A 27,274-nucleotide genomic window follows, 5' to 3' on the forward strand; every position below is an offset into this window, starting at 1 on the left:
AAGCATCCTGCGAACCGATACAGATCCGCGCTAAATCATTTTGGCGGTCGTTGTTAGAGTCGGTGACTGAGAGATGCCCTATGGAGGCAAGTATAAACCTTAGAGCATCTCTAGCAGACCCCGTATAAGTGGTCAAACCTGCATAATTTTTGTGTTTTACAGTTTTGGTCGAAAAAAGTGTCTAGAACAGAAACCGTAAAAGTGGTCCAACCCGTAAATTTTTTAAGGGCCACCGAAAATGCACACCCGAAACCCTTATATTTGGAGGTTGGAAGGCCGAACCTAAGGGGCCCCGTATACCGGTCAAACCTCGTCGGAGCAAACACGCCGTCGCGGAGTTTGCCGGAATCAGCCCTAAACTCGCCGGAATTCATCACCGCACACCGGAAAAGGCGCTAGACGCGGCAATCGATTGCCGCCAGTTCGAATTGGACGAGGTCGACATCACCGTGGCCGTCGGAATCCTCCCGGCGCGGCAGGCAAAGGTGCACGGCTCGGCCGGCGCGGCTGGCAATAGAGCAAGGCGCGGACGGCGGAGGCGACGGGGCGTGGCCGGCGAGGCGGGGTGCGGCCGACGGCCGACGGGGCACGGCTGGCGGGCGACGGGGCGCGGCCGATCTGGTTGGGCGCAGCCGGCTGGGGAAAGGGGCGGCAGCGGCCGGACTTGAAGAAGGAGCTCTTTATCCCAGTTTTACAATTTATTTTACAGTATCTGTTCGGTCGTAGCTAAAATGAACCTTTAAAATGCATTTTTTCTGATCCTCATTTCAGTTTTCGATTTTAAGGGGTTCTAGAAGATGCTCTTACCTCGGTCCACCGTCGGCCGTCTCTCGGATCGAGTCACTAGCTTCTCCGTCGCGGCCAGATCCAGTCGATGGGCGGCCACCAGAACAGTCGACACTGGCGCGGCTGCATCTGGAGCCGCCACACGCCACAAGTAGTGCTGCCACGGATTGTTGGTCTTGCTAGTCTAACCACAGAGCCGGTCCTAGCTCGGACACTTTCTGTCACTCCGTGCCCACGACGAGCTGCTGCTGCTGCTGGCTAAAGCCACTAGCTGCACATCTTTTTAAATCCACTCGATGCAGCGGAATCGATCACGACAAAATTTCTCCTCTCATATTTTTAAATGAGGTAATAGCACCCCTGTGATGATTCAGTCCTAAACTTGTAAAACTTGACTCCACCATACCCCAACTTGCACCTCATGTGATGATTTAATCCCAGACCAATCACAGCTCGACAATTGGCAGCCAGGTGGCTGGACCGGTCAGCGCACGCACTTTTGCAGAAACCCCCTGCCGTTTTCTTTAATCAACCCGCACACAGCGTCCGAACCAACCGACCAGGATCGGCACGAACGGCGGCTCGTACGCGTGGCCAGCATGGCGCGCGGCGCGATGAATGAAGCGGTAGCGCTGGTCGTGGCGCGTGCGCGGGCGCAGCACACTCTGGGAGCTCTTCCACCAGGACGACCGCGAGCGCGTCCGCGACGGCACGGCCTTCGGCGTGTTCCCCGTCTCGTCCTCCGCCGCGGCGCTCCCCACCGAATTCCACCAACTGCCGCCGGCTCGACCGTGCGTCCCAGAGATCTTCTTGGAGGACGAGATCGTTATGGCCGAGAGCTCTGACGAGATAACTCCGGTGGTGGAGCGCGTCTTGGTTGTCGACACCTCGGGAGAGATGGAAACCGAAGCTTATGGGTCCGGGGAGGTCAAGGCCATGAAGGATCACATAGATCTCGAATCTTCGCAGCCCAAGAAGCCGCCGCCCATGGACCTGAAGGAGATCGCCGGGAGCTTCCGGCTCGCTGCCTCGATCTTCAGCAAGAAGTGGCACAAGTGGAGGCGCAAGCAGAAGCTCAAGAAGGAGGAGGCGACCGGCAGCAAGGCAGCGGCAGCGGCCGCGGCAATGCCGCCGTCGGAGAAGCCATCCAAGCCCTCCTTCCTTCGGCGGAGCCGCCTTCGTGGGGAGGCAGGCTCGGAGTTCGCCAGAGGCCGTCGTTCGTGCGACACGGACCCAAGATGCTGGCCGCATGTCTGTCGACGATGTAGGTCTATCCTGGGACGGGCCCCGCGCGTCCTGGGACGGCTACCTCTTCGGCGCCGGCGCCGGCATTGGCCTTGGCCGAGCTCCTCCGCCACTGTCACGGCTCCCGCCCATCCTCTCCGCGCTCGAGGACTCACCTGCCGGCGTGGTGGAACGCTCCGACGGCCAAATTCCTGTGGAAGATGACTCGCAGCCTGAGCCCGACGGCGACGCCAACACCCCCCGAGGCTCGGCGCAGACGCGAGACTACTACATGGACACGTCGAGCCGGAGGCGCCGGAGCCTGGAGCGGTCAGGCTCCGTGCTGACAAGGTCATTCGAAGTGCCCAACCCAAAGCCAGCCCCTGCAGTGGCCGCCATCACCAATGCCACGGTGCCCCCACTGACCGGCAGCTCAGAGTTCTACCACTTCCACCATGCCGAAGACCTGCTCGACCAACGGTTCAGCTCCAACTCTCTCGTCGAAGACTTCCCGGTGACCCTGGACGCCGCGTTCCCGGGCCCCGCCAAGAAGCCACGGCGTCTAGGCAAGGCGTGGAGCCTCTGGGGCTTCATACACCGCCGGGCCACGAGCCGCCGGGGCAGCCCGTCCGACGCCGCGGACCGCGCGTTCTCGGAGCCGTGGCCGGAGTTGCGCGTCCGCGGGTACAGCAACGTCGGGATGCAGAGATGCAACAGCAACGCCAACGCGCGCAGCTCGTTCAGCAGCAACAGCGCCGGCCTGGGCAGCTCGCGGCGCTGCTTCGTCGACGGCCACGGCAGCGTCAAGCGGCGTCAGGAAGACCAGTGCGTGCTGGAGCGGAACCGCAGCGCTCGGTCCTCGCCGGGGCACCACGCCAACAACGGCATGCTGCGGTTCTACCTGACCCCGCTGCGGAGCGCCAGCGGCCGGCTCGGCGCCACCGGGCTGCCGGCCAATGGCGGCCGGCATCTGCGGTCGCAGCCGTTCGCGAGGAGCATGCTCCGGCTGTACTGAGGCGTGGCATCTCGTTTCACCTGACCAGTAGCTCGGCACTCCGGTCGAGTTGTTTCTTTGCAGCAACAGTAGTGATGAAGGCTTAGTAGTATGATTAAGGTCTGATTAAGGGTAATGGTATAGTCATAAATCCTTTTATTACATGCTTGTGTAGGTTTGGATGGAACGGAACGAGGTTTATCTCATGTGATCACTTGTTTGTCTCGTGCTGTTCTTCTGCCATTGCTTCTGTTCGTCGTCGGTAACTGGTGGAATTCGGTGGGGAGCGCGGCGGAGGACAAGACGGGGAACGTGCCGCAGGCCGTGCCGTCGCGGACGCGCTCGCGATCGTCCTGGTGGGAGTAAATTGCACAGAAGTACCATAATTGGGGCATTGGAAGCAGATTGGTACCAAGTTTGGTAATTTTTACATGTCAGTACCAAGTCTGGGGCTAGACGTTACAAAAAGGTCTAAATCGTGTATAAACGCGTATTGACAGTGTATCTGATCGGCAGGGCCCGCCTGTCAGCTGCTGACGTGGCATTTTTTTTGCAGAAACCCCCCGCACCTCCTTCTGCTAGCCCTGGCCCTAGCCCTCACCCTCCCGCCCGCCGCGCCGCAGCCGGCGCCGGGGTCGGCGGCGGAGCCGCAGGAGGACGACGCGCGGTGCCTCAAGGGCGTCAAGGCCGACCTCAGGGACCCCGAGGGCCGCCTCACCTCCTGGACCAGCAACACCTCGGCGGGCGCCGTCTGCGACTTCTCCGGCATCTCCTGCTTGAACCCGCAGGAGTCGCGCATCCTCGCCGTCTCCCTCTCCGGCTTCGGCCTCCAGGGTAAAATCCCCCCCGCGCTCCAGTACTGCCGCTCCGCCAACACGCTCGACCTCTCCTCCAACGCGCTCGAGGGCCAGATACCCCCCGCGCTCTGCGACTGGATCCCCTTCGTCGTCAACCTCGACCTCTCCGGCAACCGCCTCACCGGCCCGCTCCCCTCCGAGCTCGCCAACTGCCGCTTCCTCAACTCGCTCAAGCTCAGCGACAACGCCTTCTCCGGCCAGATCCCCGCCTCCCTCGCGCGCCTCGACCGCCTCAAGGCGCTCGACCTCTCCGGGAACCGCCTCGAGGGCCAGATCCCGTCCCAGCTCGGCTCTGCCTTCTCCAAGGACTCCTTCTCCGGGAACTCGGGCCTCTGCGGCCACCCCGTGTCCTCGCGCTGCGGCAGCGGCCTTGGGGGCACCGGCCTCGGCATCGTTATTGCTGCCGGGGTCTTCGGCGCCGCCGCTTCGCTGCTCCTCGCCTTCTTCTTCTGGCGATGCACCGGGAAGGGCAAGGCTGGCCGCCGCCGCCAGGGCCGCGGAGGAAGCGAGTCGGAGGTCACTGCGACTTATCCAGATCGGGCGCCGCCGCGCGTGAGGACGAAGGAGGTGCGGGGGGTTTCTGCAAAAAAAATGCCACGTCAGCAGCTGACAGGCGGGCCCTGCCGGTCAGATACACTGTCAATACGCGATTTAGACCTTTTTGTAACGTCTAGCCCCAGACTTGGTACTGACATGTAAAAATTACCAAACTTGGTACCAATCTGCTTCCAATGCCTCAATTGTGGTACTTCTGTGCAATTTACTCTCCTGGTGGAAGAGCGCCCAGAGCATGCTGCGCCCGCGAACGTCGCACGACCAGCGCTGCCGCTTCATTCATCGCGCCGCGCGCCATGCTGGCCACGCGCACGGGCCGCCGTTCGTGCCGATCCTGGTCGGTTGGTTCAGACGCTAAGTGCGGGTTGATTAAAGAAAACAGCAGGGGGGTTTCTGCAAAACTGCGCGCGCTGACCGGTCCAGCCAATTGGCGAGCTCTGATTGGCCTGGGACTAAATCATCACATGGGGTGTGGTTTGGTCAAGTTTTGCAACTTTGAGACTAAATCATCATATTGGTGCAAGTTAGGGTACCTGGGTTGCTATTACCTCTTTTTAAATCCTCTCGATGCAGCGGAATCGATCAGGACAAGATTTCTCCTCTCGATATATATGCTGCTTGTGGTGGATGGATCTTAAACAGTTTGTCTTTGGAACAAAATATAAATATGTAGGAAACAGCTACTTCTGAAACAGGAAAGAATTGCAAGCATAAGGAAGACAAATATGTTCAAGGGAATACAGTTAATCTGACTGAAATTTCAGCCTCAACGAAAATATTCATGGATGCAGCTTGGAATAAACAGGAACAATCAAGTGTGAATGGAACAGGGAAAACAGGTATAGGGATATCCATAGAAGGACAAGAAGGACGAACAAAATGGCAGATCAAGATTTCCGCAACAGCAATGCAAGCTCAATCAGCGATACATGCCGAAGCTTTGGCGATCAAGTTAGCAGCCATCATCATAAACATGACAGGAATACATGAGGCTGCCATTCTAACGGATAATTTAACTTTAGCAAAAGCAGCAGCGGCAAGGGAACCAACCAGGCATTCTGGACACTGGATGATTAGAGGTATATTAGCAGATTTCTGTGCCCTCACAAGCTCAAGCCATGTCCAGGTATTCCATGTAAGAAGGAACCACAACTCGGTAGCTCATGATGCAGCAAAGCTAGCTTATTCGCAGGAATTTAATCCAAATCAACACTGTGTAACTACTTGTACTATTGCTGAACATCAACGCTGGCATCATTCCCTGAAGCAGGTTATCCAAGATGTATCACAAAAGGGATATGCCATTAATCATGTAAGCTGTTGTTATAATGAATGAATTGGCGCGCTATGCGCCTTTCACTTGTTCAAAAAAAAAAACTCAGCAAGCTCGCTCATGTGACCCCATTTTATTTTATTTTGGAAACGTAAAGCTTGTGAGGCGTGCCGATCAGGTATCGTCGTGAAGCAAGCATAGGATGCTCCTCCCCACCACATGCGTGCTGTGATGATGCGTGCCCCAGAGCCAGATCTCGGTACCGGGTCCGTGGTTTTATTCGCGACGCCGGGTCCATGCTGTCTCCTCCCCCAACAATTTCTCTCAAGTACCCACCACAGGGCGTACTGTAGCATGCAGAAGCCACAAGGTGCAGCCCTAGCAAGGATGCAGAAGCCACAAGGTGCAGCCCTAGCAAACATGCAGGTTAACCGCTGAGGTCTCCCCCGCAAAAAAAAACGCTGAGACTGTTATTAGGACGTGGCTCGCTAGCGCTCGTGCGCTCGTACGCGGGAGCGGGCACGGGCGCTCTCCCATATAAGGAAGGACCACCCCGCGCGCCTGCAAGGACAACCAAAAAAGGAAGCCGAATACGCACGCATAACTAATCCCACCTGCATTTATTAGGGGATCAAAAATTTTAAAAACCTGTAACTTTTGATTAGAATGTCAAAATTCAAATCCGTTTTCATCGTTGGGTTTCTCGCGACGAGTTCTTCAAAACTAGATCCCATATAAGTAGGTTTCGACGAACTTTTTTTTCCAAGCAACTTTGTGTGCTACAGAGGCAACTTTAGTGCTATAGAAAAGCGACTCATTTTTCCCTAGTATGACTACCTATCAACGGAGGATCCTTGTAAGTTGATTACCATGACTACCAATTGTCTAGCTTCACCTCTAAATCGCCTACCATAAGGACAACTCCGACGTGGATCACCAATACGCCCCAAATATCACAATCGGCTTCTCTAGACACTTTTAACCATCCAATGAGTCCAACTACTATCAGACATGTAAAAAAGATCTGATGCCCCATATAAGTTCCTTGCAGTAAAAAATAGTATGCATCCCCTGTGCAAAAGTAAAAAACATGCAGCAGCTTTGCTATGATTTCAGGCAACTCTTGTAAAATTTGAAACAACTAGTGTCATGCATTAAAAGAGGGGTTGCTGCCACATAAGCTCCTTGCAGTAATATCAGACAACCCTTGTGCAAAAAAAGAACCACAAAAACAACAAGTAGAGACAACATATATAAGTGGCACTAATGCATATATACGTGCATTATATATACAAGTAAAATAATGCGGTCGCATAATAGCACAGCGTACTAGCCATGTGTTTCTTTTCCCAACTGCTTTTAAGCAACTATCATGTGTGATATAAACAACTTTGTCCATGCAAAAAATGTAAGAAGCTTGTTCAATGCAAGTACAATCAAACTTTTTCCACACAAAATTAGGAACTGATTTTGTTCTACAAAAAAATATGCAGAAAATTTGAAGAAAATGCTTATGTCCTACTAATTAAAAAAAGCAACTTTCTCTCAGTTTCACGGGTGCCTGTGATCCCGATGATTTGAGTTAGTAGGCAACCATGTGGAGTTTTCTGAACAACTTCACTGTTTTCTTTGGGTAACTAGACACACACCCATAGTCGTGTGCCTCATATCTCCAGCTATGACACCTCATATCTCCAACTATGACACATGAGAAAAAAGGGTTCTTCATACACAAGTTCTTTTTGGGAGGGCTTCATAGGAAAACTTAATCATGTAAGAACACTATATCTCGTTGACCAGCTCCACCCCTCCCCTCTACGATCATTCTCACACCAAAGGGATACCACCCCGAGGAGAAGAAATTCTTGGTGAATGTCTGTGACACAAACGTAATTGAAAGGTATTTAAAACCTTTAAATATTGGCCAAAATATGGTCTTGGTGATGTTTCTGATCATGAGGATTGGGCAACTGGATACATGATTTTAGGCAACTGTATGTTTGATTGTGGGCAACTATGTTATCTTTCATGTACTGTGCATAAAAAACAAGAAAGTGCCCTAGCAAAAACAAGCAATTGTCCTAGAAAAACCAAGCAACTCCCCTAGCATCTACTTTAGGCGGAGGAAAAATGTATTAACAATTTGAAAGCCTTTTATGGACAAATATTTGATCTACCCCCCTCCCCTCTCATCCCCCTTCTCGTATGTTGTAGCAGAAGATCAAAGCAACTCAACTACAAAGAAACACAAAAAAGTGGTAAACTGATCTACCAGCAACAAGCAGATGTCCGTAGCACTACTACTTAGATTGTCTATTTTACGCAGAAAAAACATATGAGCAAGTTGAATAACCTTCGTGGACAACTATCCTACCCCGCCCCTTCCCCCATGTAACTTCTCATCTGTTCTAGCAAAAATCCAAACAACTCAACTACAAAAGGACACAAAATGCAAAATTGTACTAGCAAAAAAAACCAAAGCAATCGCCCTAGAAAAAAGAAGCCATTTTCCTACCAAAACCAAGCAACTCCCCTAGCATCTATTTTAGGCAGAGGAAAAAATGTATGAGCAACATGAATAGCTTTTTATGGACAAATATCACATCTACTCCCCCCTCCCTCTCATCCACCTTCTCGTATGTTGTAGCAGAAGATCAAAGCAACTCAATTGCAAAGAAACACAAAAGGTGGGAAACTGTTCTAGCAGAAACAAGCAGATGTCTGTAGCATTACTACTTAGATTGTCTATTTTAGGCAAAAAAACATATGAGCAAGTTGAATAACCTTCGTGGACAACTATTCTACCCCGCCCCTCCCTCATGTAACTTCTCATCTGTTCTAGCAAAAAATCCAAACAACTCAACTACAAAAGGACACAAAATGCAAAATTGTTCTAGCAAAAAAAACAAAGCAACCGCCCTAGAAAAAACAAGCAATTGTCCTAGCAAAACCAAGCAACTCCCCTAGCATCTACTTTAGGCAGAGGAAAAATGTATGAGCAACTGGAATAGCCTTTTATGGACAAATATTCGATCTACCCCCCCCCCTCTCATCCACCTTCTCGTATGTTCTAGCAGAAGATCAAAGGAACTCAATTACAAAGAAACACAAAAAGTTGGAAACGATTGTAGCAGAAACAAGCAGATGTCCATAGCATTACTACTTAGATTGTCTATTTTAGGCAGAAAAAACATATGAGCAAGTTGAATAACCTTTGTGGACAATTATCTTACCCCCTACCCCATGTAACTTCTCATTTGTTCTAGCAAAAATCTAAACAACTCAACTACAAAAGGACACAAAATGCAAAACTGTTCTAGCAAAAAAAACAAGCAAATGCCCTAGCAAAAATAAGCCATTTTCCTAGCAAAACCAAGCAACTCCCCTAGCATCTACTTTAGGCAGAGGAAAAATGTATGAGCAACTTGAATAGCTTTTTATGGACAAATATTCGATCTACCCCCCTCCCTCTCGTTCACCTTCTCGTATGTTGTAGCAGAAGATCAAAGAAACGCAAAAAGTGGGAAACTTTTATAGCAGAAACAAGCAGATCTCCCTAGCATTACTACTTAGATTGTCTATTTTAGGCAGAACAAAACATATGAGCAAGTTGAATAACCTCTGTGGACAACTATCTTAATACCCTGCCGCTCCCCCATGTAACTTCTCATCTGTTCTGGCAAAAATCCAAACAACTCAACTACAAAAGAACACAAAATGCAAAACCGTTCTAGCAAAAAAATCCAAGCAACTCTCGTAGCAAAACCAAGCAACTGCATTACAAAAAAAATGCAAAAAATTGTCCAGAACGAATCCGAGCAAATGCCCCATGCAACAAATCTAAGAAATTGCGTTACACACACAAAATGCAACTCTTATAACGAAATCCAAGCAACTACTCTGACCCCCACAATGAAAAGTCGTGTTGTGAATCCAACGCTACCCACCTCCTGTGGAAAATCCAAGCAGAATGTATGATAGACTTACACTTGTACATGTTGATTTGTTCTACCCACCAAGTTCCCTGCAACATGAGCCTTATAAACAAACGATAATACATGCTATTTTCTATACAATTATATCTAGAAAATAACTTATTTGGAAACTTAGAAAGTTTGTTACAAAACAAACTATGTGATGACCCACGTAGTTGCATTCATTTGATGCATGCTTTGACTGGTTCTTTTGTTTAGGATCACAAATATGTGATCAGTGTCATTTCAACATACAAAGCTGATTGCATGAAGAACCTCGTGTGTATGCAACATACAGGAGGGAGATCAACAAAACAAACGAAATGGTGGACAATTATAGATGGTTATCAATTGGATCCGATCTGCGCACGTACGAAACATTCATCCTCCAAGTGCCATCTGATTCGTGAGCAACTCTAACCCCAGCGAAAAGCAACTGCTTGGCCTGCCTCCACTCATTAATCTCTCCTGCCTCGTCAACTATGACTTTTTTGAGCAACTCTTACATCCGTATTGAGATACTACTAGTCTGGTGAATACAACTTCTGTAGAGTTTACCTCTTCAGCAGCAAGCCAGCCGTGTTCATCTACTAGAAGAACGCAGTAGGCCCAGAGCTTCAGGTGCGTCCTAGTGGACACGCACATGGACTCGTTTGCCCCGACCAGTAACTCGGCGTCGCAAATGTCGCTCCATCCATTGAGCTCCGTCCAGGACCCTCAACTTGAAGGACCACGCCTGCCGATGGTGCCACCCTTCCGTTGTCTCCATGGAATCCTTGAGCGGCAACATCAGCGCCCGCCTAGTGGAGAGAGGTAGAACGGGTTGGCGACCGGCGTCGGAGGGGACCGGGGGAGCACGCCCTGCTGGGCGCGGTGCGGATCCCCATTAGTAGGCAGGAGGAAGGGGCGTGGGGCTGCGGCCGCATCTCAGGAAGGAGGCACGGGGCGGCGGCCACATCGAGAGGAGGCGCGTGGCGGCTGGTGGTGGGACGACGAGTAGGAGGTGGGATGAGTGGATAGAGTGCGGGAGTTGGACGACACGTATGATTTTTTGTCGGTAGCGCGTGCGCTCGCGGCGACTAAATCGTGCAGCTGGATAGCATGATTCTTGAAATGTATCTTGACGCATCTCTATGCCACGAACTTGAAAGGCATCTAAAACCTTTACATATTGGCCAGATTATGGTCTTCATAATGTTTTTGTTCATGAGGATTGGGCAACAGGATGCATGGTTTTAGCAACTGTATAGTTAATTGTGGGCAACTGCAAACATGGTTTTAGACAACTGTACGGTTGATTGTGGGCGACTGGATACATGGTTTTAGGCAATAATATGGTTGATTGTAGGCAACTATGTCACCTAAAAAAGGGATAAAATAACATGCGCATGTTCATTGTTTGAGGGGTCACAAATAAACTTGCTCCCCTAAAAACACTTCATGGTTTTAGTATACTTTTACATAAGCGTAAGACAACTAAACAGATGCTAGTTGTCTAAACTCCATGACAATCCTGGTGTAGAAAAATGTAAGCAGGTTAGACGGAAAAGGAATCATAGATTGAAAAGGTCCCAACGCGTCAGGTGCTCATGGCCAGCTGAATCATAGGTTGAAAAGGTCCCAACACGTCAGGTGCTCAAGGCCAGCTTCTATCTCTAGCAATAATGTAAGCAGTAATCTACAAGCACACTTACGGATCAAGCACACATCAATCACGCACAACACGTATGGATCAACCCACACATGTGCACATCAAGCACGCGGCTCCGGTTGATGCTGATGGCTGTGGGGTTCGTCAACGACTGCACTGCCGGAGAGATGGTGGATGGCGGCGAGCAGACCCAGAAGTGCGTCTTGAGATGCAGAGCTTCTACACCCACCCAAACTGCACCCCGCAGGCCACGGATGCAACACGGAGAGACGCCTTGCGAGGGGTTGGCGGGGAATTCGAGGACGTGCTCGTTAGCCGCGACGGCGAGCCAGGGGTGGTCCGTCGTAGATCTGGGAGCGCCGCCGCCTCACCTGCTCGATCTGGAATCCCCAGAGGGGATGGAGAGAAGGTGAGGGGAGGGGGAGATGCTATGGGCGGCGGCTAAGTAGGGAGACGGGGGTGGTGGCTGAGCAGGGAGACGGTGGCGGTGGCGGCGCATCGGGAGATGGGCATGCGACGCATCTAGAGAAGAAGAGCAAGAGAGGAAAGAGGCGGCCGCATCGGGAGAGTAAAGGAGAGGAAGTGGGTGATGGTTTCAGACCGTACGGAACCTGACGCCCCCGGTTTGGAGCCGACGGCTCCATCGCACGGCTCTCGCGCGTGCGCTCGCGAAGTCCATTGGGCGCAGCGGCACGATTGAGTTTTAGGCTGTTATTATGGGGTTTTCACCAAGTTGCGATGAGGTTTGTGGGAGACAAGTGGGGTCGCTTTATACGGCATGATTAGAGCAAGTACAATAGTGGGCTATAAGCCCGCTTACATGGTACTTTTGTCTATGTGGACGAGAGAGACAAAAAAAAGTGAATGAGTGGGCTCTCATGCAAGAGCCAGGCTCTACGCGTGCTCCTAGACAAAATCATTTAATGAGAGAAAAGAGATAGAGAGAAAGTAAAAAAAACTGTGAGCTTATAGCCAACTTTATAGCCCATTCTATCGTATGACCAATTAATAATGCTAATTTTTGATGATATGGCATTTCCATATAGCCAGCAGCTGGCTACACTATTAACCATGCTCTTAAGTCAATCTCTTGACCCGATGTAACGAGCTAGACTCGCCCCGGTTCAAAATTTGCTGGGATGAAGTTTTATTACTCCCTCTGTTTTCATTTAGTTTGCGTATTAGCCACTTAGCTGCATGCGCTAGTTCATATGAAAACGTCCACCTGGGCTTTGTTCTTTTTTATTTTTGTGTGTGAGAGCTTTTTTTTCTTTCTTTTGCTAAAGTGTGGACGAAAACTTAGGCCTCCTTTGGTTTGGAGGGATTTCATAGAAATTTTAGAGGATAGGATTCTTATAGGATTTTTTCCTTTAGAGCCATTTGGTTCATAGGAATGGATTCCTATTCCTACATAGGGTTGGTTCCTATCCTCCACATTTCATAGGAAAATAAAAATGAGCCTAGACTCAATGGAAAAATTCCTTTGATGTCAACCAAATGACATCTTGTTTCATATTTCTACTTATAGAATTTGAGATACATGTCATCTCATTTTTTACAAAATTCCTATTCCTACGATAACCCTATCCTATGAACCAAAAGAGGCCTTAGAAGGTGGTTAAGTTGATACTCCATGCAGCGCGATATGGAGTATACGCGATATGGAGTATTTACTAGGGTAGATTACTACTCCCTATGTAACTTAATAATATAAAAAGTTATAGAGATAGTATTTATTTCCTCTACATATAGCGGCCGACTGGTTTGGAATTCATTTTTTAAAATAAATACTAGTAAGACTCATCCATATCGATCAAGCCAAATAGTATAGTCACCCCATCTATAGAAAAAATATAGTCACCCTGGAAAGTACATCGATATCCCTGAAGGACTGCACCAGAGATGCCTAAACTATTTCGGACGATATTGGACAAGTTTTATCTTAAAAAAATATTGAACAAGTTTCTTTTCAATTGACTCGAAGGAGAGCGGAGGACCAAATTGCAAAGGAAGGAAAGCCGCCACTTACCCCGCGTCTTCCTCTTGAGTGCTCATGCTTAATTTAGGGTGCATGCTTTGTCTTTGGCGGTATATAGTATAATGATGTGTTGGATGAATTAGCTGTTCGGCTAGCTGGTGTATTTTTTATATATACGTATGTATGTATAAAACGTGCATTATGTATTTATATAGTATTACAAAAAAGAAATATATTATTATTAAAAAAAAGAGTTTGTACCACCGGTGCAACCTAACAACAAACTTCCATCTTCCGAGTCGCAACGACGCGTCATCCTAACAAACTTTATCAAAACACGCAATGTAGAATGTAGCCGCTCCCACTTACCGCGCGGGTCCACGCGTTGCCTGGTCCACTATCAGCCGAAGCCATCCACGAAGGCCAAACCAACCACCTGACGCCCACCGAAAACCCTTATTTTTTGGACAGGACGCCCACCGAAAACTTAGCGTGGACAAGTCGTTCATTTGCAACTAGCCCTCCCCCCCCAAAAAAAGTCGTGCATTTGCAACTGCTCCTCATCCTCTCTCCCTCGACGGACCCTCATCCTCACCGCCATGGCTCCGCCTCCGCCTCCGGCTACGGACGAACGAACCGTGTCTGCCGGAGACACGCACGAAGCCGGCACATGTGTGGTGGTGCTCGCCGTCGGTACCTACCTGCTTCTCTGTGTTGTCCCTGTCTACATCTATCTTCTACAGGGGGGCCTGACTGGCCGGTGGACGCCATTAATACACCATTGATGCCGTCCGTCCCAGCGTGAATAATTTCTCTTCTCTTGCCTACGCAGGTCCGTCTCTTGGTGCGACCAAGTGCTTGCATGTTTACATGAGTAGGTATGATATGGATCGAGCCGAGGATTCACCACACAACCTTCGGTTTCCCAGTTTCTCTGCTCTGGTTTGCCGATGGATGGAGACGAGCTTCTTTCTTCTGGCCGGTAGATCTGGTTATGATCCACAAATTCGGTTTTTGATCTGCTACCGTACGTGTATGTATCATCCTCTCCCTCTTTCTCCTCGACTTTTTAGCGAAACAAGATGAATTGAACACATCTTTGTGGTTTCTCTCTCTGATGCGGTTGTGGATTTCTTTCTTTATTTCTTTCTTTTAGATAATATGTCTTCCCTCCATCTCGTGCATGGAAGTATGTTTGTGTTGGAGACGGCCGGTGATGGACACGGATCTCATCACACGATTCACAGTCTAGGCTTTCGAGGTGAGCCAACTGTGGCTTTTTATGTTTTCTCTGCTCCTTTTCCCATGGAAACGACTTCTACTCATCTTGTGATTTCCATCTATTGATACATATATGTTCCTTCTTGTTTTCGCCAGATGCAAGCAATTTTTTATTCGACAAAGGGTTAGGCGAATACCACGACCCCCTAAGTTTCCGATCCTTTTCACTCGAAACTCTCTCGCCGGCCGGCATCAACAGGCGCAATACAAGGTCTCCGCAGCCGCATAGGAAGCATAGGGAGCGTGTATATATCAGTTTGTAATTTTGGAAACGTATAATTATGATTTTACTGTATCGTCGTGAACCTTGCTGTATAGAAAGATAATATGTCTTAAAAAAATGGAGTAATATCTTTGCTGTTTTGCACTAATTAATGATCTCATAGTACTATAGCTAGTTTGTAGTCGAGGTTTTGGTCTGACACTATATTCTACTCCTATGTCTTTGTTTTTCTAGGTCGATCTACCAGTTGGAGCTAATTAATGGTGTTGCCCTGCCCCCGCCTGTTACGGGGCAGAGCTTTCGGCCGTCGGCCAAGGTTTCTGTCCAACAGTTGGTGTCCAACACCGGCGGAGAGAAAACGACCTTGGACAAGAACTAAAAAGCTATCAAGGTGCCGTTTCCTTCCTGTTTTACATTTCATCTTTTATATACTCTTTCTTCCGATTTCTTTCTACACATGTGCGTATATTTTACTCAAAAAGAGAGGGGAATTACACAAAAGCCTACTAGTGAGTGATATATCCCTTCAAAGCTGAATTGTTGAACCGGTGGGTCTAGAATCAAAGAGACCCTAAACTTTGATGTGTTGAGGTAGCTGCTGCATGTGATGGATATTGTTTGGGCAGCAGGTTTAGTTGACGGCCAGCCAAGAACAGTGAAGTGTCATTGGCGCGCATGTCTATCACGATACGGTGGACATCAGAAACACAATGTCTAGGCATAATATATTTTTTGTTTCAAGGGAGAAATGTACTGTGATTATCTTAGTTTTTTATGAGAAAACTATAAATCAAACTTGTTACCCTTGGCTTACATGAAACAAAGTAACCATGTTCTATAGATAGATAGGATGACCAATAGGAGGAAAAACAAGTGAGTGTGGGTGGTTGATTGGAGTTGAAGTGATGGCCAGCTTGATGATAACCAACCACATCTTAAGGCTAACCTGCGGCCAAAAAGGAACTTGTGCCGTCGGGCTTATATCTCCTCATCATATATTAAATAACGCACTAAATACAATGTTCCAATGTTTAGAGATGTGCACTAGTGATAAATGGCTGTACTGTACGGTGATCCTAGTTGTAAAGATAATGTCCATTTTTCGCAAAATAAATAAATAACATCAATGTGCATATCCCTCGCAAAAAAAATAAAATCAATGTGCATATGCTGCAGCATGCAAAAACAATTTTTTCAATGTTAAAATAACACATTTTTTCTAGAGATGTACTTGTTTGTGTCCCATGGTTGTCTGCAAAATTTTATGGAAAACACAAATATTGTGACCTGTGTTAAAAAAACGAGTTGGCTGCCAAATTTGTTGCTTGTTTAAGCATTAAACTTTGTCTTTTTTATTGGGAAAACATACATTGCACGAGTATTGACCATGGTAGCAAAAAAACAAGTACACGAGATTTCAGTTTTTTTAATTTTATTTTCTATTTATTCGAATTTAACTGCCAAAACTCCATGCCCAGATAATATGGAGTACATTCATTTTACTTTCTGATAGAGGATTTTTTGTGACTATATCTGTATCTCTTATTCTCTTTGCTTGTTCAGATCCTAATGGTGTGGCGACGCGTGACACCCTGCCGGTTAGGGTACAAGATCTTTCTTCACATGGCCACCAGCCAACATAGCAGTTGGTGTCGACCACTAGCGGAGGAAAAAAGCAACTCAAGCCATCGATGTTTTCGTGTACGTTGTATACTTCCTATTTCCCTCCCTCTCTCTCTCCCTCTCTCTCCCTCTCTCTCCCTCTCCTCCCCCTCTCTCTCTCCCTCTCTCTCGCTCTCGCTCTCGAACAGGCCAGCGACCGCAGCATCACCATGCCTCCTCCAACGGACGACCGAGCTGGTGACTAGTAGCTTCACGGTTGCAAAACATCAGCTTGTCCATAGTTTGAAACTATGGATTTAATCCAAAAAATGAAACAGTTTGGATTGGTTTGGATGGAAAATACACCCAGCTTGGTTCGGTTTGGGTTCTAGACCTCAATATTTGGTTTGGATTGGATTGGTAGCTGGAAAGGAAGTCGTGTGGTCTGGGCTGGATTTAATCTGGATCTGAAACTATTCCCAGGTTTACCTACACCAATCCCATGTCTAAGGACTAAAATAGCCTAGACGTGAGGGGGAGTGTTGAAATATATTGCCCGCCTCTCTCCACTTGTTCGGACTTTTGGATGAATTGGCTCAAGCATGAATTCAATAATCTACATTCATTTTCATGCATTTTGGTATTATCTACGGTGTGAATGAAGTTACATTGTTAGCATTGTTAGGCATAGATGAAATGTTATATAATCTCTGGGCCAATCTGTCTCTATGCATAGTTAGTTGGTTGAGTGTTTTAAACACTAGCACAACAAACCTTCTCTCCTTTAATTTTCCTCTCCTTTTCAATCTTTGTTTTGTCTTTCCATTAGATTTTTTCATGCAACTGTAAGAAGGTTTCTTTGTTATTTTTATGTTGTTGGAGATGCTTGTGCAAAGTGAGAGCTCGCCCACCTACCGATGTTGATATGTATTTTGACTAATATGTTTTCTTTTGCTTTCTTTTGTGGACGCTGATGCGAGCATTTTCGCCATAGAGGGTCCTTTCTATATGCTGTGATGCTAAGGTATTATCTGAAAAAATACCTACAAGTTTATTTTATCTTAATTTTTGTTGATCTCTGGATTCTTAGGTATTACACACTTGAATGTTGTGTCCATATCGTGCTTGATCCATGCTAAATGGATTTGTGGTTTTTGAGCTCTTTGCTTTGTAAGATAAGTGAATTGTGGTCCACTGGTTTTATGTTATCTCACTATTTCTTACTTTTTGGTGGTCTTTCCTTTATGAAAGCATCAAAACTGAACCAAGTATGGCACACTCGGACCGTGTATGCGGCATGTAGTTCTATGCCGTTTTCTTTGCAAGTTAATGATTCTGATCTCTGTTTTCCGAAGCTTTCACATATATGTTTGCAAGTTCTGATCTTTCTTTTTCATTTCACAGTTGCTGCACTACCTGTGTTCCTATGTTTTTAAGGCGTCCGTAAGGCGACGCCTAGGCGTCGAGGCGCCCCCCCAGCGCTTTGCAAATATGCCCGCTTTAGGCGCCTAGGCGTCGAGGCGCCCCCCCAGCGCCTTAAAGCGAAGCATCGCCTTAAAAACACAGAACACAGTGTGTTCTGCTGGGCGCTTGATCATGTTGCCAGATTCCTAAGGCGTAACTTTGCTTACTCATCTTTCTATAGGTAACTAGTATATGTAGAATTATCTCTGGATTTAGTGTTCCTAGTTTGTTGTGCCACCAGTCTCCACTGCCCTGTGGTTAACATTGGCTTTATGTTATCTCGTTAAGGATACTTGGAAGAACCTTGTTTTTGGGTGGAGACAAACAATACCACACTCAGCCTCCTCTAATCAAATGCCGAAGTTGCGTGGGGGTTCCTTCTGATAATATCGTTGTTCTCGTATGTTGCTCCAATTTCTTCAGAATTATGTAGACTCTATTTCGTCTGAGTAGCTACATCTTCTGAGTTACACCTTGCTTATCTTGCAGGTTGGCACCGCAACATCATTCTGACATTCAGACATTATGGCTTCATCCCACACGTCAAGCACTTCCTCTGCCAAAGTAACCATGCGTGCGTCCCTTGCTTCCTGGAGTATTACTGCTGTCTACGGGCCTCAATCCGTTGCGGATAAGTTTGCCTTCATCCAAGAGATCAAACAACTAAAGGCCTCCATGCTACCTTCTTGGCTGTTGCTGGGGCACTTCAATCTCATATGTTAAGCTAAGGACAAAAGCAGTGCTAACAGGAGGCTGCTTAACTCCTTCAGGGCAGTTCTCAACGCAATTGAGGTCTCTGAACTCTGGCTGCACGGTTGGCGGTTTACTTGGGTCAGCACCTGTCAGTCGCAAACAAGGACGGAGATTGATCACGTTTTCTGCACCGCTGACTGGAATCTTATGTTCCCATAATGTCACCTGAGAGCCATCTCCTCTGTCTCCGATCACTGTGCCATGGTGCTCTCTGGCCAGGTCAGCCAACACCATTTCAGAGGGTTCCGATTTGAGGAATACTGGTTCAAGCTCAGGGGCTTCACTGAGGCTACTCATGATCCGCCCCATCAAAGTGCTTTCATTCAGTCCCGTTCCATCAAACTGCTACATACAAATAAAGATGATGCTCTGATGCTTAAACTGGACATTGTCAGTGCCTTTCACTCTGTTTCGTGGGGGTTCTTTATTGAGCTGATGCAACGACTGGGATTCGGCCGCAAATGGTGTGATATGATCAGCCTGCTGTGGTGTTCATCCTCTTCAAGGGTCATGGTTAATGACGAGCTGGGCGACAGATTCTTCCATCAGCGGGGCCTTAGGCAAGGAGATCTGCTGTCTCTAATGCTATTCACGATTGCAATCGCGCCGCTACACTGGATGTTGCTGAAGGCCAGCTCCTCCGGTCCCCTCTCGTGCTCGCGCCTTCCTCCCTCTCAACTGAGAGTGAGTCTTTATGCAGACCACGCTGCACTGTTCGTAGCCCCAACAGCAAGAGATATTGAGGTCACAAGGCAAATTCCATGTGCTTTTGGTGATGCTAGTGGTCTTCGGGCCAACCTGGCCAAGAGTGGAATATACCCAATTGGGTGCTTGAACATCTCTCGCCCCATCATCCTGCAGCAGTTTCCCATACCTGTGTGCAATTCCGCTGCAAATACTTGGGCCTACCTCTGCACTTCAAGAAAATTACAATAGCTGACCTGCAACCGATTTTGGATAAGATAGCATCTAAGCTCCAGGTTTGGCGAGGTAAGCTTATGTCCAGCGATGCCAGGCTGCGGTTACTCAACTCAGTCCTGTCAGCCATACCCACATACCTCATCTCGCTCACCAAAGGTCGATGTCGGGGCTGCACCGCATCAACACTCTTCCCCAGCTATGCCAGTTCACCAAGCTATGGTCCTTGATTCAATAATTCCAGCTGCAGCCCAACTCTTCGGACTTGATCAGCTGGAATGACTCCATTACCGGCTCCTACTCCGTTCGTTCTGCATATCTGACTCAGTTTTGTGGATCCTAGTGCAACATCAACTTCAGCAGGCTTTGGAAATCAAAGGTTGAGCCTCAATGCCGCTCTTCGGCTGGCTCATGCTTCGGGGCAGGATCCTAACCAACGACAACCTCTCTCTCAGCAACATTCAGTACAACGTTGACATGTGCAGCCTGTGTGACCAGGAGGAGACGCCGCTGCACCTCATCCTCAAGTGTTCATATGCTAAGCAGGTCTGGTTCCTCGTTGCAGAATGGTGGTGGCCACCTTGATCTGGTTGCTCATGCGGATGCCGCCACCGCTCTTGTCTCATGGTGGAATGATCTTGTTTTCTGCACACCTGGTAAAAGAAGTTGCACATCTGATAATAATAATAATAGTAATAGTAATAGTAATAATAATAATAATAATAATAATAATAAGACATTCATGTACTGGAATGTAAGTTGTCTTCTGCACATCTGATCTTTATCTCTTCCTTGTCATTGCTTCTATGCATTCGCGTCAGATGTGGGAATAACGTGAGGCATAATTTGGTGTGTTTTGCTGCACGTTATCCAAGATGATTATGTGTACCCTAGTAACTATCATTCTCCAGCTAGCAACACTTCCTTTAGCAGTTTACAACTTTGCTGCTGACAATCTTTACTCACTGTCATTTTTCCTGGCTTTCTTGTCTGTTATTATTCAGGTGCTAAAGATCGGGCGGACAGTCAACCCGTACATCCATCTCTACGTTCCGTTCCTCCATACACCCATTGCCACGGTCCGGCGGTGGTGGCTCAGGTTGCGGGACACGGAGGACGAGATCAGGATTGGACTTACGAGGTCTGTGGTGCAAAGAAGAAAAACTTATATCTACTATGTAAGCGTGTGCGTTTCACGTCTTTCCCGATGATTATAAACTCTTGCGCTCGAAAGTCAAGTTGAAACATAGACCTGGTTGTGCGCTTTACTTTCGCCTTCGCCTGATCAGCTTGATGACCATGAGGCGATTTGTTGACTTTGGTGGTGGATGTATCTAGGGGTGCAGAGCGGCGTCCTGCATAGTCTTGCCAGAGTGTTTAATTAGCACAAATTAGACTACACCACCACAGCCTAGCTAGAACAAAGTTTTCCTAATTAAACACATTAACGTACGCATCATGCGCGACCGCTCGCGTAGTCCACGTCGGATTTACTGTGCTCGTCGATTGGGCAAGACGTGCTGTTTCTATTGGCCAGGAAGTTGGTCCACCTCGTTCCGGTTTGGTCGTCGTGGATGGATCGAGATCCAATGACATGCTGTGAGCATGTCACCAATGAACAGTAATGGTAACATGCGCCCCTCTCTGGACCGCCCGATCGTGAATCAACGGATAGATGTCAACTAAACAGTGCCGGATCTACAGTATTTTGTCTACAGTACCCCTTCTACAGTGTTCTTTGCTACGGTACCATCCACAGTGTTTCTCCGCTACAGTATTTAATCTGGACCGCCCCCCTTGCATCCAACGGCTGTCGGCCCGCATGTTACGGCGTGACTGCCTGTGGGCATGTCACCGGATCCCTGTCCTGTTGGTCCACCTCGCGTGATGGGTGGAGCAGAGCACGCAACCTTCTATCCTCTCCTCTTCCACACGCAACCTCTCTGCCTATGCCCTCCGCCGCCGCTTTGCCTCATCTTGGTGGCGAGCAAGAAGAAGCGCAAAGATGGGGCGGATCTGGGTGACGGCTCCCGTGCCACCTCCCCGGAACGAGAGATCTCGCCGTCGTGATCTCCCCGCACGGTGCGGTGTTGGTGAACGGCGACGGGGCCCTTGACGAGGATGGCGAGGTCGGTGTTGACAACTGCAGCGGGAGGTCGTCAGATCCGTCGTCGTCACCATTCCGCTCGAGCTAGTCGTCGTCCACGTGCTCCTCTTGAAGTTCCTCCTCGCCACCACGGGTGGACGCCGGTGAGGCCAGCCTTCCCTCCACGCGTAGGTAATCCTGCACTCCCCTCGACGCACTCTCCCTTCTCCCGTATCGTTGTTCCTCCCTTGTCGATGTCTTCAAGGGTGGGGAATGACGGTCTCGAACCAGCGAATCTGCGAGAAACATCGGAGACAGGAGGTGGGAGGGAACGTATCTGCGGCAGGAAGTTCTGGGAGAAGCGGATTGGCGATAGTGGGATCTGCGAGGGCATGTCGTGGTAGGAGGCAGTGCAGAGCGGATCAACGGCAGCAGCCGACGAGGAGGCAAGATTCGTCAGTGGCGGTGCTTTTGGATGGCGGCGGCGCCACTGCGGACGATGCCAATAGCAGGGATAGCGAGCCGGCGTAGTCCGAAGTGTGGAGTGAAGCCGGATCCGCAAGTGTCCGAGTGGATTAAAGCCATACTACGCAAACTGATACACTCTGGTTTGAGGCAATTTCTCTGTTATAAATGAACCACCGTCTGATGTTCATACTATATACTCCTAGATTTTCTTCTTCTTTGCAGCTCTGTCTTTCTTGTCGCCATGGAATTTGTTCTTTGTGTTGTCTACACAGTTCAATGAAATTGGAATCTTTCATCTTATTCTTTCTTCAGAAAAGTATTTATAGATTGAGGCCTAATGCAAAAACATCTCTCTTTACAAACTATTTCGTAATATCTCCTCGGGTGAAACACTGGTCTGTTCAACCAAACGCCCAATAAGGCCTTTTGACAGGTTCATCAATTAACTATGAAGAAAACCCAGCAAATAAACTACATGGCCGCAGGTTACATGGCTTGTTAATTCTGAATATCAGAGACAGTAAAGCAAGCAAAAAGAAGGGGGTGGTTTAAGTGACACCCTTATGCAAAATGTATCCACTATGGGGATATTATAATTTTTATGACCACTGACAAGCTCAATTAATAACAAGCTACTGCTGCAATAAGGTGTGATGAACTGAAGGGGAAACCGGGCATTCTTCCTAACCTTGTGCTGAAGTATTAAAATGCCATCATATGCTAGGCTTGCTATCCCAGTTAGACATCACCGATCCTATAAGTATACCTTTCTTTTACGCATCAGAGTATACTGACAGAGGGGTAATCTTATGTCGTTGTTGAAGTCAAATACTCCAAAGTGCATATGCTGATCCCAGTGGTTACCATGTCAAAAAGTTCCAAAGGTTCAGTAATTAACAAATCATATGAGTTGTCGACAATTGTAAATCTCTTGGCAGCAACATGCATTTTTTTCATATCCTATGTTTGTTGAGTTCTAGAAATTTTCAACACAGAGAAATGGACGTGTATGGTAAATATCATGCCCACTTCAACACTGAAATGGACTTGTATATATATGAACTGAGTACTTGAAATTTTCAACGACATGGTTCTGCCGCTTCTAATATCAACGAGTGTAGTTTTCAAGAATCAGAAACAGGTTCATAGCTGCATATAAATTTCGACATGATATACTACCATGTTTTAGATTTCTTTTGGACGATAACCGAGGTGTTTGCTGCATGGTTGAGTGGGTGTTTCGTGTTTCCGCTCCTAATTGGACAAGTACTACTCCATGCAATGGGTTTCTGACTAATTAATCGAGTGATCAAGTCGGCCTAGAGCTTGCACTACTTCAGTGGCTGACACACGCTATGGATTTGTTGATCTTTTGATTGCCTTTTTCCTGCAGCAACTGAAAGGAACAAGGCGACTGGGAAATCCTGGGCTACATATCCTTCCTTTCCTTGATTTTCCTTCCAAAAGCTGAGGTAATTGATTTACTAAATCCCATATGTGCTGACTTCTAATGCGTCTGAACATTTCTTGGTTTTATGTGTCTGTTAGCTTTTACTGGAAACCTTGCTATCCTTGTGCTTTACCAGTGTGAAGTTCAGCACTATGGCTGCCATTATGTGTTGTCTAATGGTCTGGAGGTCAGGAGTCATGTGTGATATAGTTATCATTTCGATGCTTAAAGCTGGTCATTTTGTAGGAAGATTCCCTGGTTCTCGTCAAATGCAAGCTGCACTACTGTCAAAAAGTGTACTCTATTTTGCAGTGCCATAACTTGTAAGTAATGTTGTTTGGTATTGCTTGAAATTTAGAAAGTTTAGTCATGTTACCAAGCTACGGATTTTGAAATTTCAGTTGTGAAGTTCATATCTGCAAGACATCTGGGAACAAGTTTTTAGATGTTCGGTACATAAGAATACTAAGCCGCCAGCTGAATTGCTATGTGGTGTCGTTTTTAGTTTAGACATGTGCATCCGTGGTGCTAACCTTCAACTCATTCCTATGTTATACTTGTGCTTGAATGAGTTCATACTGATGCTTGAGATGACATAGCTTTTCGGTGTTTCCTGCAGGGTAATCCACCAGAGGGATAGGTAGATGGGAGCCGGGGGCGGAGGTGACGCGATCTACTCGGGAATAAGAGAATGCTATAATTATGATGTCAAATTGGTCGGCAAATACTGCTGCTTCTGGAATCTGAATGTACACCGCTATGCATGTTGCAAGCAATGAACTCTTCTACAAGAGAAAATATCAGGAAGTAACAGCTCACTATATTGGAGCTATTTAAAAGAATCCAAATGAGCCCGTGGTAAGGATTTGGTTTATAGTGATTATACTTTATATAGCATCTCAAGGCAACTTTAGCTCATTGGTTAAATTTGATTCTCAGTTCAATTGGTTAAATTTGGTTCTCCCTTCAAGTTAGATGAGCCTCTCATTAATATAAATTCAGTCACAGAACATATCATTTATAAGTTGTCTTTTTTGTTATACATTTTTAATTGTAGGCATCCTGATTACTATAGTGTTTTACTTTGATGAGTCTTCTTTCTCAGTTTAAGGTAGTGAGGCCTCAGTTAATCTTCAAGTGTGCTATGTTCTTGTTTGTTTGTATGCGTTTGCAAACTAAAAAAAATATTCTGTTTTTTCAGGTCTCTGCTAGAGGAATGTATTGTCTTGCAAACTGAATTGGTTTTCTGGTTCATGTCTTTGCATTTTAGTTGCTGGAGAGATTGTTGGATATACTTTGTTGCTTCCAGCCCATAGATAAGAATATTTCAGTCGCTGGAGAGATTGTTGAACATATGACATTGATGCAAATCTCTGGCCACCTACAAGTGAAACTGCTTGAAGACCAAGTTCGAATATGTATGAGGGTAGTGAAGTTGGGCATGCGAGTCTACTTGCAGTATCGCATCCTGATGTTATCAGTCCAGTAGTGAGGGGAAGGTGCCGCCGACGAGGATGTGGAGGAGGACGAGGTCGAGCCGGGTCGATGAAGGGTGTTGTGGTTGGCTTGCTGGCCAAGCAGCCACCTCTCTCCTCCTCGTCTTCGACATCGTGAAGAACGATGATGAAATGGACGCATGCTGCAGGAGCAGCAGAGACGTTGTGTGAGCCTTGGGTTCTTCATCGATTCGTTCGTGCATGCCCTTGGTCACATGAACACCTCAGGTACAACTTGCCTCTCGTCTCTCCTCCCTGTTATGGATCCGACATGAGGATAAATTGTTGGGACAGTAGGTAATATCAGGATTTTTATTGTTGTTGCTTCTATTTACCTTGATGTTCATGGTTTTGGTGTATGGCGTTCACCTTTTACCTGGATGCCAGACCAAATAAGATCTCAACTCAGTTTCTTTATTTGCATGTTCATCTCGTGTATCATGAAGAAACTTCAACACTAAACAGAGCAAAGCTATTATCTCGTCAATAGAAGCTAGAGAAATTAATCCATTATAATTTTCATGCATATAATTTAATCTAATTTTTAGTTGTGCTAATTTAATAACAGTACCATCTATACTACTGATTTGGAGATATGTGCAATACATCTTTCAGTAATCAATAGTACACCTACCTATGTATAGTATGCATTAACTAGATTAATTAACGACAAATGAAGGATATATTCAAGTCAAGTTACTAAATATTCATGATGGTATTTTTTTCCCTGAACTTCTTATCCAGGATCAACTGGGAATTGGATACTGAAGTGGTTTAGTAAAGCTTCAAATGCAATAGTGGCAAACATCTCCATTGATGCTACAAAACGTCTTGATGATTTTGAAGCAAGACTCCATGTTAATTACATTACTTTTTTTATCATGCCCTATTGATTGAAAAGTTACTTAGCCCTAATCATCCATGCTTAATAATGAGGATGGATTTGGGACTTTGTTTAGCTTTCCAACATATGTCTAAAGAATTAAACTTTTATAGTTTATTAGTACAGAGCTAGATCTCTCACTGTGCTCATCACATGTAATGAAGTCATATCACTTGGTTTTCTAGCAATGGGTCAGCAAGTGGGTCATGATGAACCAATTTATGTTCTCTCTCTTGCATTTGCACGATCATACTGAGCTGATCTCTATTGTAGGTTCCACAGAAGCACTGAAACTTGCTGATTTTGTAGCCTCCTCGTAGCAGGGCCAGGAGAGCAGCGTCAGTTGGATCCAGGAGGAGCACCATTGTGGGATCCGCTGCGGCCAAGTATGTCTCTCTTCCTCCCCGTCCTCTTGATCCACTGCCTCTCTTTGTTTCTGAATTTCACACTGAAATTGTAAAGTGAGGCTCAAAAAGATACAGTGGTTACCAACGGTGACGACGACGACGAAGACTGGCCCAGCATCTGGGACAGTGGATGCGTTGAGCTTGAGATGAAGATCGGCCACTCCATCCACGATCACTGTTCTCCCCTTCTTTTTGTGGAGACGATTTCAGTATTCTTTATCAATGATCTTTAGAACCAAGATGCATGTATCACTCGTTCAATCAAGTGTGTAATGATCTTTTAATTTTGTTCCTGATGATTTGAAATTCCTGGTTTATCCACGCTCCCTGCTGCTTATTATGCCTAGAATGCAATACCACTACACAATATAAAAAGGAAAGTGGAAGGGGCGCCTCCCACCTGGCACCGTCCAGGTTCCTCTCCAGCGGCGCCACCGGGTGGCGCCCCAACTGCTAGTTTGAATACAAAACGGGATGGGTTCAGGCGCCGCCTTGCATCCCTAGATATATCTCATTACCTCTGCTGTGCCAAGCTTTTTGGAAGGTGCCTTGGGAGTACCTTGAACTTGAATCACGGTGCTATCATGCTGAAGTCCCCGAATGGACTGATTTATGCCAGGTGCTTTTTGCTTTGTGACTTGTATCGTGTAGTTTGACCCGACGGTTTGGTAGCCTAGATCATCATTTGTAGAATTGAACAATGTTTAAACTTGCATGATCCGTGGTCAGTCACTAAGTTCTAACAAAATTAGGCTACTGAAAACAAGATAGTGGAATTTGAACATGCAGTTTACTTGAGCGTGAATACTACTTTAGCATGATCCTGTAATGCCTTGATTTTTGCTCCTTGATTTTTCCTTCACTGGTTTTGGGTATGTGGCTCTCATCTTTTTCTTTGGCGTTCATGGGATTTTCAATAGATCTTTGATAGATGTTGATAGTCTAGTGGCA

General features: G+C 47.0%; 2 protein-coding genes, 1 long non-coding RNA gene and 1 pseudogene across 9 annotated transcripts; all 4 read left to right on the forward strand.

Annotated features, from left to right (window-relative positions):
* Positions 1-1,109: 1,109 nt before the first annotated feature.
* LOC109751830 (protein OCTOPUS-like) lies at positions 1,110-3,218 on the forward strand (annotated as a pseudogene).
* Positions 3,219-3,435: 217 nt separating this feature from the next.
* On the forward strand, positions 3,436-4,774 carry LOC109751829 (inactive LRR receptor-like serine/threonine-protein kinase BIR2). Its single transcript, XM_073506989.1, has 3 exons — positions 3,436-3,473; positions 3,561-4,524; positions 4,640-4,774. Exons 1-3 carry the CDS (start codon positions 3,436-3,438, stop codon positions 4,772-4,774), a joined length of 1,137 nt encoding a protein of 378 aa, XP_073363090.1.
* An 8,999-nt stretch (positions 4,775-13,773) lies between these two features.
* LOC109751831 (uncharacterized) lies at positions 13,774-20,801 on the forward strand. Of its 4 annotated transcripts, none has more exons than XM_073508326.1 (10): positions 13,774-13,985; positions 14,125-14,325; positions 14,449-14,553; positions 14,670-14,784; positions 15,031-15,187; positions 16,360-16,497; positions 17,836-18,043; positions 18,151-18,262; positions 18,352-20,189; positions 20,538-20,801. In XM_073508326.1, the coding sequence occupies exons 1-5, from the start codon at positions 13,892-13,894 to the stop codon at positions 15,173-15,175; spliced, it is 660 nt and encodes a 219-aa protein (XP_073364427.1). In that variant the 5' UTR covers positions 13,774-13,891; the 3' UTR covers positions 15,176-15,187; positions 16,360-16,497; positions 17,836-18,043; positions 18,151-18,262; positions 18,352-20,189; positions 20,538-20,801. The 4 variants fall into 4 exon arrangements, 2 of the variants coding, with proteins under 2 accessions (XP_073364427.1, XP_073364428.1); XM_073508327.1 differs by having other exon boundaries at positions 18,352-20,079; XR_012202253.1 differs by having other exon boundaries at positions 13,782-13,981.
* Positions 20,802-21,341: 540 nt separating this feature from the next.
* LOC141041602 (uncharacterized) lies at positions 21,342-26,640 on the forward strand. Of its 4 annotated transcripts, none has more exons than XR_012202254.1 (7): positions 21,342-21,811; positions 23,481-23,559; positions 23,784-23,860; positions 24,157-24,395; positions 24,739-25,261; positions 25,778-26,302; positions 26,379-26,640. It is a non-coding gene; the product is annotated as an uncharacterized lncRNA (long non-coding RNA). The 4 variants fall into 4 exon arrangements; XR_012202255.1 differs by having other exon boundaries at positions 26,393-26,640; XR_012202257.1 differs by having other exon boundaries at positions 26,399-26,640.
* Positions 26,641-27,274: the final 634 nt, after the last annotated feature.

This window comes from Aegilops tauschii, chromosome 2 (genome assembly GCF_002575655.3).
Source record: "Aegilops tauschii subsp. strangulata cultivar AL8/78 chromosome 2, Aet v6.0, whole genome shotgun sequence".
Classification (NCBI taxonomy): Eukaryota; Viridiplantae; Streptophyta; class Magnoliopsida; order Poales; family Poaceae; genus Aegilops; species Aegilops tauschii.